Source organism: Plectrocnemia conspersa, unplaced genomic scaffold (assembly GCF_051122295.1).
Source record: "Plectrocnemia conspersa isolate PC_06_02 unplaced genomic scaffold, ASM5112229v1 ptg000011l, whole genome shotgun sequence".
Classification (NCBI taxonomy): domain Eukaryota; kingdom Metazoa; phylum Arthropoda; class Insecta; order Trichoptera; family Polycentropodidae; genus Plectrocnemia; species Plectrocnemia conspersa.
In genome coordinates, this window is record NW_028277175.1 from 30,017,867 (window position 1) to 30,029,459 (window position 11,593).

Consider the following 11,593-nt stretch of genomic DNA (forward strand, 5'->3'; position numbering starts at 1 on the left):
AATTGAAGACTAAAATGCTGCATACTACTCATAATGAAGCATTACCAAAAACACATTGATTATTGTGTCATATGCAGATTATGTACTTACAAATCTTCCCATTTCACTGCAGATTATTTAAGCTGTTGTAGTTATATTGCAATTTGTAAGCAATACTATTATTTTCTTTAAAAATATGTTATTTTTTTAATTAGTTATTGTTAGTCTTAGCGTATTTGTTCATTGGAGTTTCGCTTTTTTATTTGTTATTTATTTTCCTGTTATTTTTAAGTGGATATTTATGTACGACATTTCTTTCATCTGCTTAAATCCCAATGGTTATAGATAATGTTCGGTAACTATATTTAACATAATTCAATAAGTCTGTTTTTTATTTTATTTTATCGACGATTTGCCTTAATATAAATATTGCATTTACTGTTCAAATTTTTTAGCAATATATTCGATTTTTGCTGTTGTGAAAATTTATGTCAATAACATTTAAGAAATTTTCACATAATGAACGTATTCGAAAATTGCAGGGCATCGAACCGTTATTTTATTCCTTCCTGTTTTCGTTTCGGCTCAATTAAAAATATATATATCGGTTCGATTCCGTTTTTCGTTCCGGAATAAATAGCGGTTTTTACGGTTTTCAACTCAGCTACGAGTCATTATTTCGTAAATGATTTTATTTGTATTAAAAATTAATTTTCTACCATATTTTATTTTCTTTCTTCCATTGTTTATAAATACAAATAATAATAATGAATTAAAGCTATATTAATTAAAAAGTATATAATGTATGACAATATAATTTATTCAACGAAACATATATTTATAAACAAAGCAAATTCGTATATTCAAGGTTGAAGTATACAGGATTCTTAGGTATATCCAAGTATAATTAAAAAAGATAAAAGTTTCCTCTAATTAATAATATATCTTTCATTAAAATTATTTCGATTGTCTCGCAAAATAATATTTAAGCCAGAGAAAGCCCTTTCAACACTGACTTTTGTTGCTGGAGCTCCTAAAACTACCATTGCAATTTTGTATAAATGATATGTATTTTTATATTCCCACTAAAATTCTAAAATATTTTTTTTCTGTCGAATCTTAGTACATGGTTAAATGAAAAAATGGTTATTAAATATGAATTTAATGTCCACGTCTGTAGAAATAGGAAACCTGTGTCTATTGGCAATTCTTTACTTCTTAAAAAAATCCTCTAAGTCGTCTACCTTTCATCGGATGTTTCACTATATGATTATGCTTGTAATTTTTAAAGAAAATTTGGAATTGATTTCTTGAAAAATTTTATTATTTGTTCCAAATATTTTTCAAATGTCGCATAACTTGTATATTTTGACTGCGTGCTTGAACAAACCAAACCAAAAAAAGAAACCAATATTTTATTACGGTTTTCGTACCGGCAAAAATAACTGGTTTTTCGGTTCAGTTCCGGTTCGAAGCCCTGAAAATTGGGATAAAAAATAAGAGGAATGGGGCGCCAAATAATATTTTCACCCCAGAGCGCAAATTACTCTAGCTACGGAACTATACATTTAGGCCGGCCGGCCGCACGTGAACGGTTTCCTGATTAGGTCTCAGCATTAAGAATTCAGATTCGGAAAATGTACATGGCGTTGGGAAAATATACGAACGTGTCTGTCATGTTTGTATGAAATGCGTGCATTTAGGTTTCAGAATCTGAATTTCTGAAATCTAATAAGGAAACCGTGCATGTGCAGCCGGCCGTATGTACATATGTATGTTCTTTCGTGGAAAGCATGTGCTACTAATTACTAGATTATTTACTGCTGCAAAGTTGCACAGTCGTTCACCATTTTCGTGTAAACTATATCATCCTGTTACTTCTTTAAATATATTTCGTTGCCTACTTTGGCGTTGAAGTCTCCTGGAATTACTAAGCGTCGTGTTTGGGGACTTTTTCACACTGCTATTGAAGTTGTTGACATAAAATGTATATTTATCATCCTCTTCTGTCGGAGCATATGCAATGACGATAGTTATATTGAATAAGGTCCTTTTCAGTCTTAATTTTGACAGTCTGTCGTTGATTGGTTCGATACTTAGAACTTTAGCTTCGTTTATTCGTTTGTCATGCTTCTATCCACCTGATTTATTGCAGGGCTATTAGATATATCTCGAGTTTTCCTAGTTGTTACATTGTTTGCATATTCCTTTTCGTCTTTGTGACTTTTTCGTAATCAGTCGATTAGCCCAATGATGGAAACCCTCCTTCTTTATTCCTAGAGCGTGCAGATTAAGTCAACACTCAAGGTGAAGGTATATATTGAATAAATGTCGCGGCCCTTATCTCGCGTCGAGTTGTGCAGGCCTGATTTGCACCGTTCGAGCGACAGGAGGGAGAGAGCGGAAGAGGCCGTCTCGCTCGAGTCGTTATCGGGCGTCGGCGGTCGGCGGTCGGCAGGTGGCGCGCTTATCGGGCGGCGAGCGGTCGCCTCCATGTCGCTTTTCAGGCGGAAGGGGACGAAGGAGGCGCAGCGGCCCGCCGCGCCCGCCGCGCCCGAGCCCCGCGTCGACCGGCCGCAGCTGCAGTTCCACTGCCAGCAAGCGCAGGGCAGCCCGCTCGGCATCGTCTCTGGCTTCTCTAGCGTTCGCGAGCTCTACGCTAAGATCGCCGCCTGCTACGACTTCCCTCCCGAGGACATCCTCTTCTGCACGCTCAACACTCACAAGGCGGACATGAGCAAGTTGTTGGGCGCGCAGATCGGTCTCGAAGACTTCATCTTCGCGCACCGCAAGGGCCGCCCCAAGGAGGTGGAAATCGTCAAGTCGGAAGAGTCGCTGGGCCTCACCATCACCGACAACGGCGCCGGCTACGCCTTCATCAAGCGCATCAAAGAGGGCTCGGTGGTGGACCGACTGCCGCACGTGCAGGTCGGCGACCACATCGAGCGCCTCGACGGCCACGACGTGGTCGGCAAGCGGCACTACGACGTGGCCAAGACGCTCAAGGAGATCCCCTTGGGCGCCGTCTTCACCGTGCGCCTCGTCGAGCCTCTCAAAAGCGGCTTCTCGGGCGTAGGGCCCAAGTCGACCGGCGCTCGCAAGAAGCAGGGCTTCGGCACGGGCAAGGAGACGCTGCGCTTCAAGGCCGACGGCGGGGCGGCCGTGGAGCCGAAGGTAGGTCGAGTGGCTTTCCGCTGCCGCTCCTAAAGCTAGCTCCGACTAATCCCGACTCTCTTGACCGTAGCACGACGACGAGACCGCCGGCGGCATCGACAAGATCAACGCGCTGCTCGAGACGTTCATGGGCATCAACGACGCCGACCTGGCTAACCAGATGTGGGACCTGTCGCGCGACTGCGCCAACTCCGTGCAGCTGGCCGAGGCCGTGGACGCGAGCGACCTGGCCGAGTTCGGCTTCACCGACGACTTCGTCATCGAGCTGTGGGGTGTAGTCACCGACGCCCGCTCCGGCAGGCTCCGATGAAAACCAGTGCCATCGTTCATAGTATTATTGTTAAACGCGACTTTGAAATATACATATATTTATATACATTTGACAGCGCGTTTCTCTTTCCGCGCGCCCTCGCCCCGATTCGAAAAGCGGAGAAACGGCGCGGCGACTCGCGCGCATGCGCATGCGCCGCTCTCTGATCTGTCAAACCTCCCGTCGGAATTCCTCCGTTATCGCTCGTTGCGCAACTGCACCGAGGCGCGCATGCGCGTCCTGGCAATCGCCTGACAGTCGCGAACTCCAATATGACCTTGGCCTCTCGGCATTCGTTTTCGGCGTAACGACATAACTGCGCAACTACAGTATGGCAACGTGTTCGGGCTTGTTGTTTCGCTTCGGCTGGAGGGGCGGAGCCCGGAGAGGATACAGCGTCGTCCGCTCCGGCAAGATCTACGACAGCGCCGCGGACGCGATCGCCGACGTGCGCGACGGCTCCAGGGTGCTAGTCGGGGGCTTCGGCCTCTGCGGCATCCCCGAGAACCTCATCGCCGCGATGCTAACCAAGGGCGTCGTCGACCTCACCGTCGTTTCTAACAACGCCGGTAAGTTTCGCGCCGACGTTCGGCACGCTCGAACCGAATAATATCGCGCTAATGCGACTCCGTAGGCGTCGACAAATTCGGCCTTGGACTATGGCTGAAGAAGAAGATGATAAAGAGGATGATCAGTTCTTACGTGGGCGAGAACGCCGAATTCGAGAGGCAGTATCTCAGCGGAGAACTCGAGGTGAGATCGTCCTCATACCGCTGTATGTTTTTTATATTTGTATACTTTTTTCAATCTATCGTAACCGTAAGCGAAGAGGACCGTTTCCACAATAACGTTGTTAATTCCTTCGAGTGATCGATCTAGGATCTAAAATAAAATCTCGGTTAGAAGTTCCCAAGTTAGAATCTCATAAGACGCAGCCGAGTTCTCGATAGGTTAACCCTTTGAGCGGTATCGCCGTACATGTACAGTGGTCGATCTTTCACCGTTTTAAAGTACCTCAAAAACTTATGTATTTACATATACAATTGAAGAAATAATAAATTTTATTTAAACACTAGATTTATGGGCTTAAACCCGTCAATTTGAAAGTTGTCATTAAAAATAGGTACATAGTGGCTGGATTTTCAAAAAAAATAAGTTTCTGAAAATAAAAATAGTGTTAATATATTTTCGTTGTTAACCATAAATCTAGTGTTAATGTGAAATATTTGAACTGTACTTACATTTCAAAAGTTTTATCGTTTATTAGTTAATTTTTTATATATTAAAATTAGTGGGGTTTTTTAATTTATAGTAACTATCAAAAATGAATTTGAATGTAGTGTAGACGATGACTATTATATGAATATTTTAGATGAAGCTTCAGAATAATTAGATATTTCATAAAAATTACATTTCTTAGGGTAATCATAAATATAGGAATTATATTATAATCAAGGTTTACTTTTTTTAAATTCTGGGTATTTTATTTAGAATATATATTTAAAAAATCATAATCAGAATTTGAGAACCAGAACCCCAAAGTCGCAAAGGAAGATAAAAAACGACGTATTATTGCAAAACTTGTAAAAAAATATCTAGCTTTCTTTAAAAAAGTATTACTCTTCATTTTAAAAAATAATTTGTCAAATAAATGTTCAATATACACATTGAAGAGTTATCGTAATATAAACCCCCTTTTATATATACATATCAGTGCCGGTCGGTGAATTATTTTCCCTCTCTATCGCTCGCGTGTTAGTAACTAGAGTGAAAGAGATGCTCTTACGCTCTCTCCTCTTTCACTTTAGTTACTAACACGCGAGAGATCGAGAGGGAAAGTATTTCACTGACCGGCACTGATACATATATATTAAAATTTGAGTTTTTCCCCCATCAAACATAATTATTGACAAATCCACTGAAAATGACTTGGAGCTGCTGAAAAACTTTTAAAAATGTCTTTGGAGTGCAAAGGGTTAATAATAGAAAAGTACAGTAAAGTAAACCAAATAATAAAACCTTGAGAATTACTGATTTTTTCTATAATTTACTATAAATGTAATATAAAATAATAATAAATAAATAACGACAGAAATAATTTTGAAAAAATATGTGCAATAAACTCACTACTAAAAAGAATTAACATTTTGCATTCTGTTCGTTTACTGAAAGATCACTGATAATTATTAATTATGCAATAATTAAAATAAAATAAAAATATATAAATAAATTACATCTTAATCGCATAAAAATCGCAATCATAATGTCAATACGGGTAATACCAGTATTGATATTAGTATTATTGTCAGGGACAAATGAGAACCGAAACGTCGCACTTTAAGCAGACCAATTACGCGAAGATTTTATGATTCAACTATCAGTTATTTTCTTCCTTTGTTCGTACTTTCGTTTAAAAGGGTCATTTTATATTTCTTACGAATGCGTTCGTAGTGAATCGAATATATCGTTACTTCCGACCTGTTTTCTTTTCGTTATTTCCGCCGCCGTAAATTAAAAGTTATAATAGGGCAATTCCCGTTCCTTCTTCCGCTGACTCTTTTATCGATTTATCTCGACTTGACCCTTTACATTCGAGACTGATTTTGCACCGAGTAGATGGTAAAGAGTCCAATCCCGGAATAAAATTTCGGAATTACAAGTTTACTGGGATCAGTTCCAGGATCTGATTTTTTTAATTAAACTTAAATATATAAATAAAATTAATAAAATACAATTTATTTTATATTAGACATTTATTATATATTATACGTACAAAGTATATGATTTATATATAATATAGATAGACTATATAGATTCTATGTAGTCTATTATTTACTGTATTAAATTTATCTCTGTGATTCATAGAGATAAATTAAATACTGTAAAAAATCTTGTATTATAAAAGTATTTTAAAAATAAAAGGAGTATAATTAAAATAAAACACTAAACAAATACAATAAGCAATTCAAATATTATTTTGAATAATATGCTCATAGCTTTATTAGAGCATCGAGTGTCTCTTCGTTTAGTCTGGATCTACACAAGTTTGGTGTCAAGGCAGCTTGCTGCTGAAAAAGTCACACTATTCGGAAGTATTGTCATGAGATATTTGTATACCAGTTTGAGGTGATGACCGCATGAAACGCCATTTTCAAATAAGATAATTTTTTTTCTTCTTATTACGGAGTCATTTTGAACTTTCGGTTCTCAGTCATCAACCTTTTTGTTATTGCCTCATGTAATTGCTCTTTCATCGTCATTTGTTCAACTGACGAGGATTGCTTGTGAGACGACTGTGCTTCAAGTGGCTCTTCTGATGTTTTACCACATCTTCCTCGTGGTCTCCAGTTAACTTTTCCATTAATTTTATAATTGACTGCCTTAAAGTTTTATATTTATCTCATCAAACGATTTGGGATTTAATAAATATGTAATCGTATTCCCCTTCGTATTTCTATGTATTATTTTAGAGCAATTAATATATCCGAGTTCAAGAATTGCTTCGGCTAAACACAAGTTGGAATCACGTCGGCAAAGTGCTTCGACAGCTAATTTTAGAGGTTTCAAAACTTGTATAATTTTTTTGCAATTTTCATTGAACGTTACCAATAAATTGTTTTTTATATACTTGTTTTTAAAAATAACAATTCGCTCCAGCATATTATAAAGACTATTCCATCTGGTCTTATAATCTAATATAAGCTAAAGATCTTTTCCATGCTCGTTTTTAACGTTCTTTTTTTGTTTGTAAAATAGCATAATTCTTAGTGGGCGATCTTTTAAATAATATCATCAATTTTCTCTATTTCCGTCTCCGAAGCAGTGTTTTCCAGATTCACAATCAATTATCAAATATCATTTTTATTTTTCATATCCATCGGTGAATTCATATTGATCATCTTCTGAGCATGATTCCAAAGGTTGAATTGAAAGTGTTTTGTAAAGAACTTCGGAAACAGTTAAGTGAATTCCATGAGTGATACATAATTACAAATGAGCGTGTATGAGTAATTAGTGATGCCGACTTAATAATGAAGTATATCCTTATTTTATCGATTTATAATGATATTTATTATGTGTGAGCACATGTACAGGTGCACCGAATGTTAGTTTTTTTATACAAACCAATTCAAATTTTGTTTATAAAAAAATCAATTCCGAGTTTGATAGGTATTGAAAATCGGCCGGGATAGATCTTATTAAAAATTTAAATTTTATAGTTCTCTCGAATACTGCGCTGATTGATTATCAATAACAACTCACTAATACCACTTCTTTTAGAATATTTATGGTTCAACAAAATTTTTAAAACCAACGACTAAGTTTAACGACATGTTTATTGAAATTCTCATCTACGATATTATAAAAAAAACAACACAAAATATATAAAGGCAAATGCATAAAATCAACGTTACATTTAATATAACGAAACGGTGAGTCAGGCGCATCGTCTGAAAGTTACCATCCTGAAGCGCGATGAGTCCAAAGAGAACATGGTGACGATTGTTTATGATTGTCTTAATATTTTTATTTTTTTAATAAATTTTAATATTTGAGCATTTATAGTGAAACAGGACAAATTTTATATACACAAGGCGAAAAAATGCAGGTGAAGAACGTTCCAGGCGCCGGTAGCGATAGCCGTCGTGGGATAAACGAATAAAAATCACCCGTTTCGTTTCAGCTGGAACTGACGCCCCAGGGAACGCTAGCGGAGCGCATCAGAGCGGGCGGCGCGGGCATTCCGGCATTTTTCACCCCAACGGGCTACGGAACTCTTATCCACGACGGGGGAGCGCCCATTAAATATTCCGCAGACGGCAAAGTATAAATCGCGACGGAAGGTTCGAGACGTCCTTCGGTCGATGACGTGCGATTTCTTTTCAGGTCGAGTTGGTCGGCGAGCCTCGGCCGGAACAAGCGTTCGACGGAAAAAACTACATCATGGAGAAGGCCATAACGGGTGACTTCGCGTTGGTGAAGGCTTGGAAGGCGGACTCTCATGGAAACCTCATCTTCAGGAAGAGCGCTAGAAACTTCAATCCCGCCATGTGCAAGGCCGCCGCGGTGACCGTCGTCGAAGTCGAAGAGATCGTCGACTCGATCGAACCCGACGCCGTGCACGTTCCCGGGATTTTCGTTCACAGATTGATCAAAGGTGGCTCCCGTCGCGCTTGTGTAGAGCGGTCGGTTTCGACTTTCGCTCACGGCGCGTTCCATTTCAGGAAATAACTACGAGAAGAGAATAGAAAAGCTGACCGTATCCAAGGACAAGCCTGCGGCGCTAACGCAGACCCCGATCGCGAAGATCAGAGAGAGGATCGCCAAGCGGGCGGCCGTCGAGTTCCAAGACGGCATGTACGCCAACTTGGGCATCGGTGAGTGTCGACTTTCGACTGACGATTTATAGACGAAATTACACAACCGCCGTAAATCTCAGGTATGCCGATGCTCGCCAGTAACTACATTCCTTCGAACGTCAGAGTGTTCTTGCAGTCCGAAAATGGCGTGTTAGGTCTAGGGGCCTATCCTACCGGAGAAGAAGTCGACCCCGACTTGATCAACGCCGGCAAAGAGACGGTCACGGTGCTGCCAGGTGAGCGATCGTCGCAAAACGCGTCGCTCGTTTTTTAATATACGATAATACGTTTTCCATCTTATAGGAGCTTCGTTCTTCGGTTCCGACGACAGTTTCGCGATGATTCGAGGAGGACACGTCGATTTGACGATCTTGGGAGCAATGGAGGTGTCGCAGTACGGTGACCTAGCTAACTGGATGATTCCCGTAAGTGTATATGCGTTTTTGTAATTGCGAATAATTGATTCATACTATTTTCAATTTTGACTAGTCTCGTATCTTACTTATGTTCTTTGTACGATTTTCAACTCCCGCGATAAATTATTTAACTTTGTCATTGATCTTTCAAAATTTTCTCGATTCCCTATCCTAGCCGTCTTCCGTATCGTTCTTAAATCGATTGTTGAAAAAATATTGATATTGTTAGTATTATTTTGACTATAATATGTTTAGAAAAGCTAATCGGAGAACGATTATGAACGAGAGGTATCGTAGAATATTACAAATAAGTCGTAAAATATTACAAATAATTTACGTTTATATTTCATATTAAAGTACGGCATATTTTTAACGTTTCAGGGAAAACTGGTGAAAGGGATGGGAGGGGCGATGGACCTGGTGGCCGCGCCGGGGACCAAAGTAGTCGTCACCATGGAGCATGCCGCCAAAGACGGTTCGCATAAGATTTTGCCTCAGTGTAATCTGCCGCTGACGGGAAAAAACTGCGTCGACATGATAATCACCGAAAAGGTAATGCTACTTTATCACCGTCACCATGTCCGTGTTTTTTATCCATGCGTATTATTTCGCAGGGTGTGTTTAAAGTCGACGCAGAAAAGGGACTGACTCTGGTGGAAATCGCCGAGGGAGCGACCGTGGAAGATATCATAGTTTCGACAGGGTGCGATTTTGAACTGTCTCCCGAAATGAAGCCGATGCAGCAAGCTTCGTAGCATAGTTTTACTCCCGAATCGATCCGTTTAAGTTTTGAGAGTTTATGAGAATAAAAAAGTAATCTCCGCAATGCAGCTGTAAATCATACCAATTTTGCTTAATAAATAATATTTTTATATCTTTCAGTGTGAATATTAGTTGCGCGTCAACGCTCGAGATTACGTAACGTTTATTCGAAAACCAATTGACCAACCATCGTATTATATATTTTTTAAGAAGGTTAATCTAACGGAGATAAGCCTTTTTAATAAATACTAAGAATGTATTGTTTTCAAAGATAGTTTTTATACAATCTAATTTAAAAATATGGTTTTTATTTGCTCGAACGCTGCTTATCAGCTATGATCTAAATCTTATAAACATAATATTCTATACGATAAAAATTACATATCAGATTAAGCGAAAAACACTCGAATATTATCTACGTTCGAACTGGGTACGGTTCAAAAGTATGCGCTGTAATAGTCGACAAAGATTATCGATAAAGCATTATACCTTAAACTCGATTTACCACTAGATTTACAAACCCGTTAATTTGACAGGTGTCATAAAAAATAGGTACATAGTGACCAGAATTTAAAAAATAAGTTTCCGTATATAAAAATTCATATATAAAATTCGTAAAAACCCAGAAAAAATACTGTCTGATACAAATCAGAGCGTTGGAGCGGAGCTCGGAGAAATTAAGCGACGGATTTTTACCTGGAACAAGGATGGAGTCGGAGCTCATAAATTTGTAGTGCTCTGATATTTTTTTCCCAATATTTTATGTTGATGTGTTTTAGAAACCTAAAGCGGAGGGACATAAAATTGATTCTTATTTTAAGTTCTAAAAATTACAATTATTATGGATAGTAGTCTTGTGGAAATGGTTTTTCTTCAAGCTCAACACCACTCGATATATTCAAACTTGAGAACAAAGGATTCCAAAAAAATGCAGGCGAAATTGCTCGGCAGCTTGGTGCTTTGACATTTTAATCAATTGGTAATAAGCACAACAGCGATTTGAAGAAAATTTAAAAATGAAAGTTTTTCTATTTGGAGATGTATGCTGCAACCTGCAGAAATAGAATTTTTTTCACTATTGATGTGCAGTCCAACGATGAAAAAAAATTATATAAAATCATTGAACATTATTGATACTGAAAGACATCATGAATCTCTTTATATTTAAAAAAATTAGGTGAAAGCCACTAGAAAAAAATTAAATTAATGAAAGGCAGGTTTTAAGTTTCTGTTTTGACAATGCAATGAACATGATATGTGCTATTAACAAATTCAACAATAAATAAACTAAACTTACAGTTTCACTGGATGAAGAAACATAATTTAATTCACATGTAAAAATCACATTTAAATATGCCGTGATTGACCAGTTTGCTGTGGAAAAGTAAAAAAAAAAAGTTCTCTAGATAATTTCTTTTCATTTCTTATGTACACTTTTCTCAATAAAATTACCTATGCATTTTTTCGTAAGATGATTTTTATATGATATATTTTTTAATTTTGAACCCTTTCACCGCGTTTGACGGCTCCAGCCGTCATAACGAACAAGCCCCAAACGAAGACGACGGACCTAGCTGTCGTCAACATTTGAA

General features: G+C 38.5%; 2 protein-coding genes across 3 annotated transcripts; both read left to right on the forward strand.

Annotated features, from left to right (window-relative positions):
• The first annotated feature begins 2,400 nt into the window (after positions 1-2,400).
• On the forward strand, positions 2,401-3,531 carry kermit (PDZ domain-containing protein GIPC-like protein kermit). The gene is made up of 2 exons (XM_088198713.1): positions 2,401-3,153; positions 3,224-3,531. The coding sequence occupies exons 1-2, from the start codon at positions 2,473-2,475 to the stop codon at positions 3,461-3,463; spliced, it is 921 nt and encodes a 306-aa protein (XP_088054839.1). The 5' UTR covers positions 2,401-2,472; the 3' UTR covers positions 3,464-3,531.
• Positions 3,532-3,751: 220 nt separating this feature from the next.
• On the forward strand, positions 3,752-10,120 carry SCOT (Succinyl-CoA:3-ketoacid CoA transferase). Of its 2 annotated transcripts, none has more exons than XM_088198681.1 (9): positions 3,752-4,032; positions 4,098-4,216; positions 8,148-8,288; positions 8,351-8,621; positions 8,689-8,841; positions 8,904-9,059; positions 9,127-9,248; positions 9,621-9,791; positions 9,854-10,120. In XM_088198681.1, exons 1-9 carry the CDS (start codon positions 3,795-3,797, stop codon positions 9,992-9,994), a joined length of 1,512 nt encoding a protein of 503 aa, XP_088054807.1. In that variant the 5' UTR covers positions 3,752-3,794; the 3' UTR covers positions 9,995-10,120. The 2 variants fall into 2 exon arrangements, with proteins under 2 accessions (XP_088054807.1, XP_088054808.1); XM_088198682.1 differs by lacking the exons at positions 3,752-4,032; positions 4,098-4,216 and adding exons at positions 7,745-7,959; positions 8,030-8,072.
• The last annotated feature ends 1,473 nt before the right edge of the window (positions 10,121-11,593 follow it).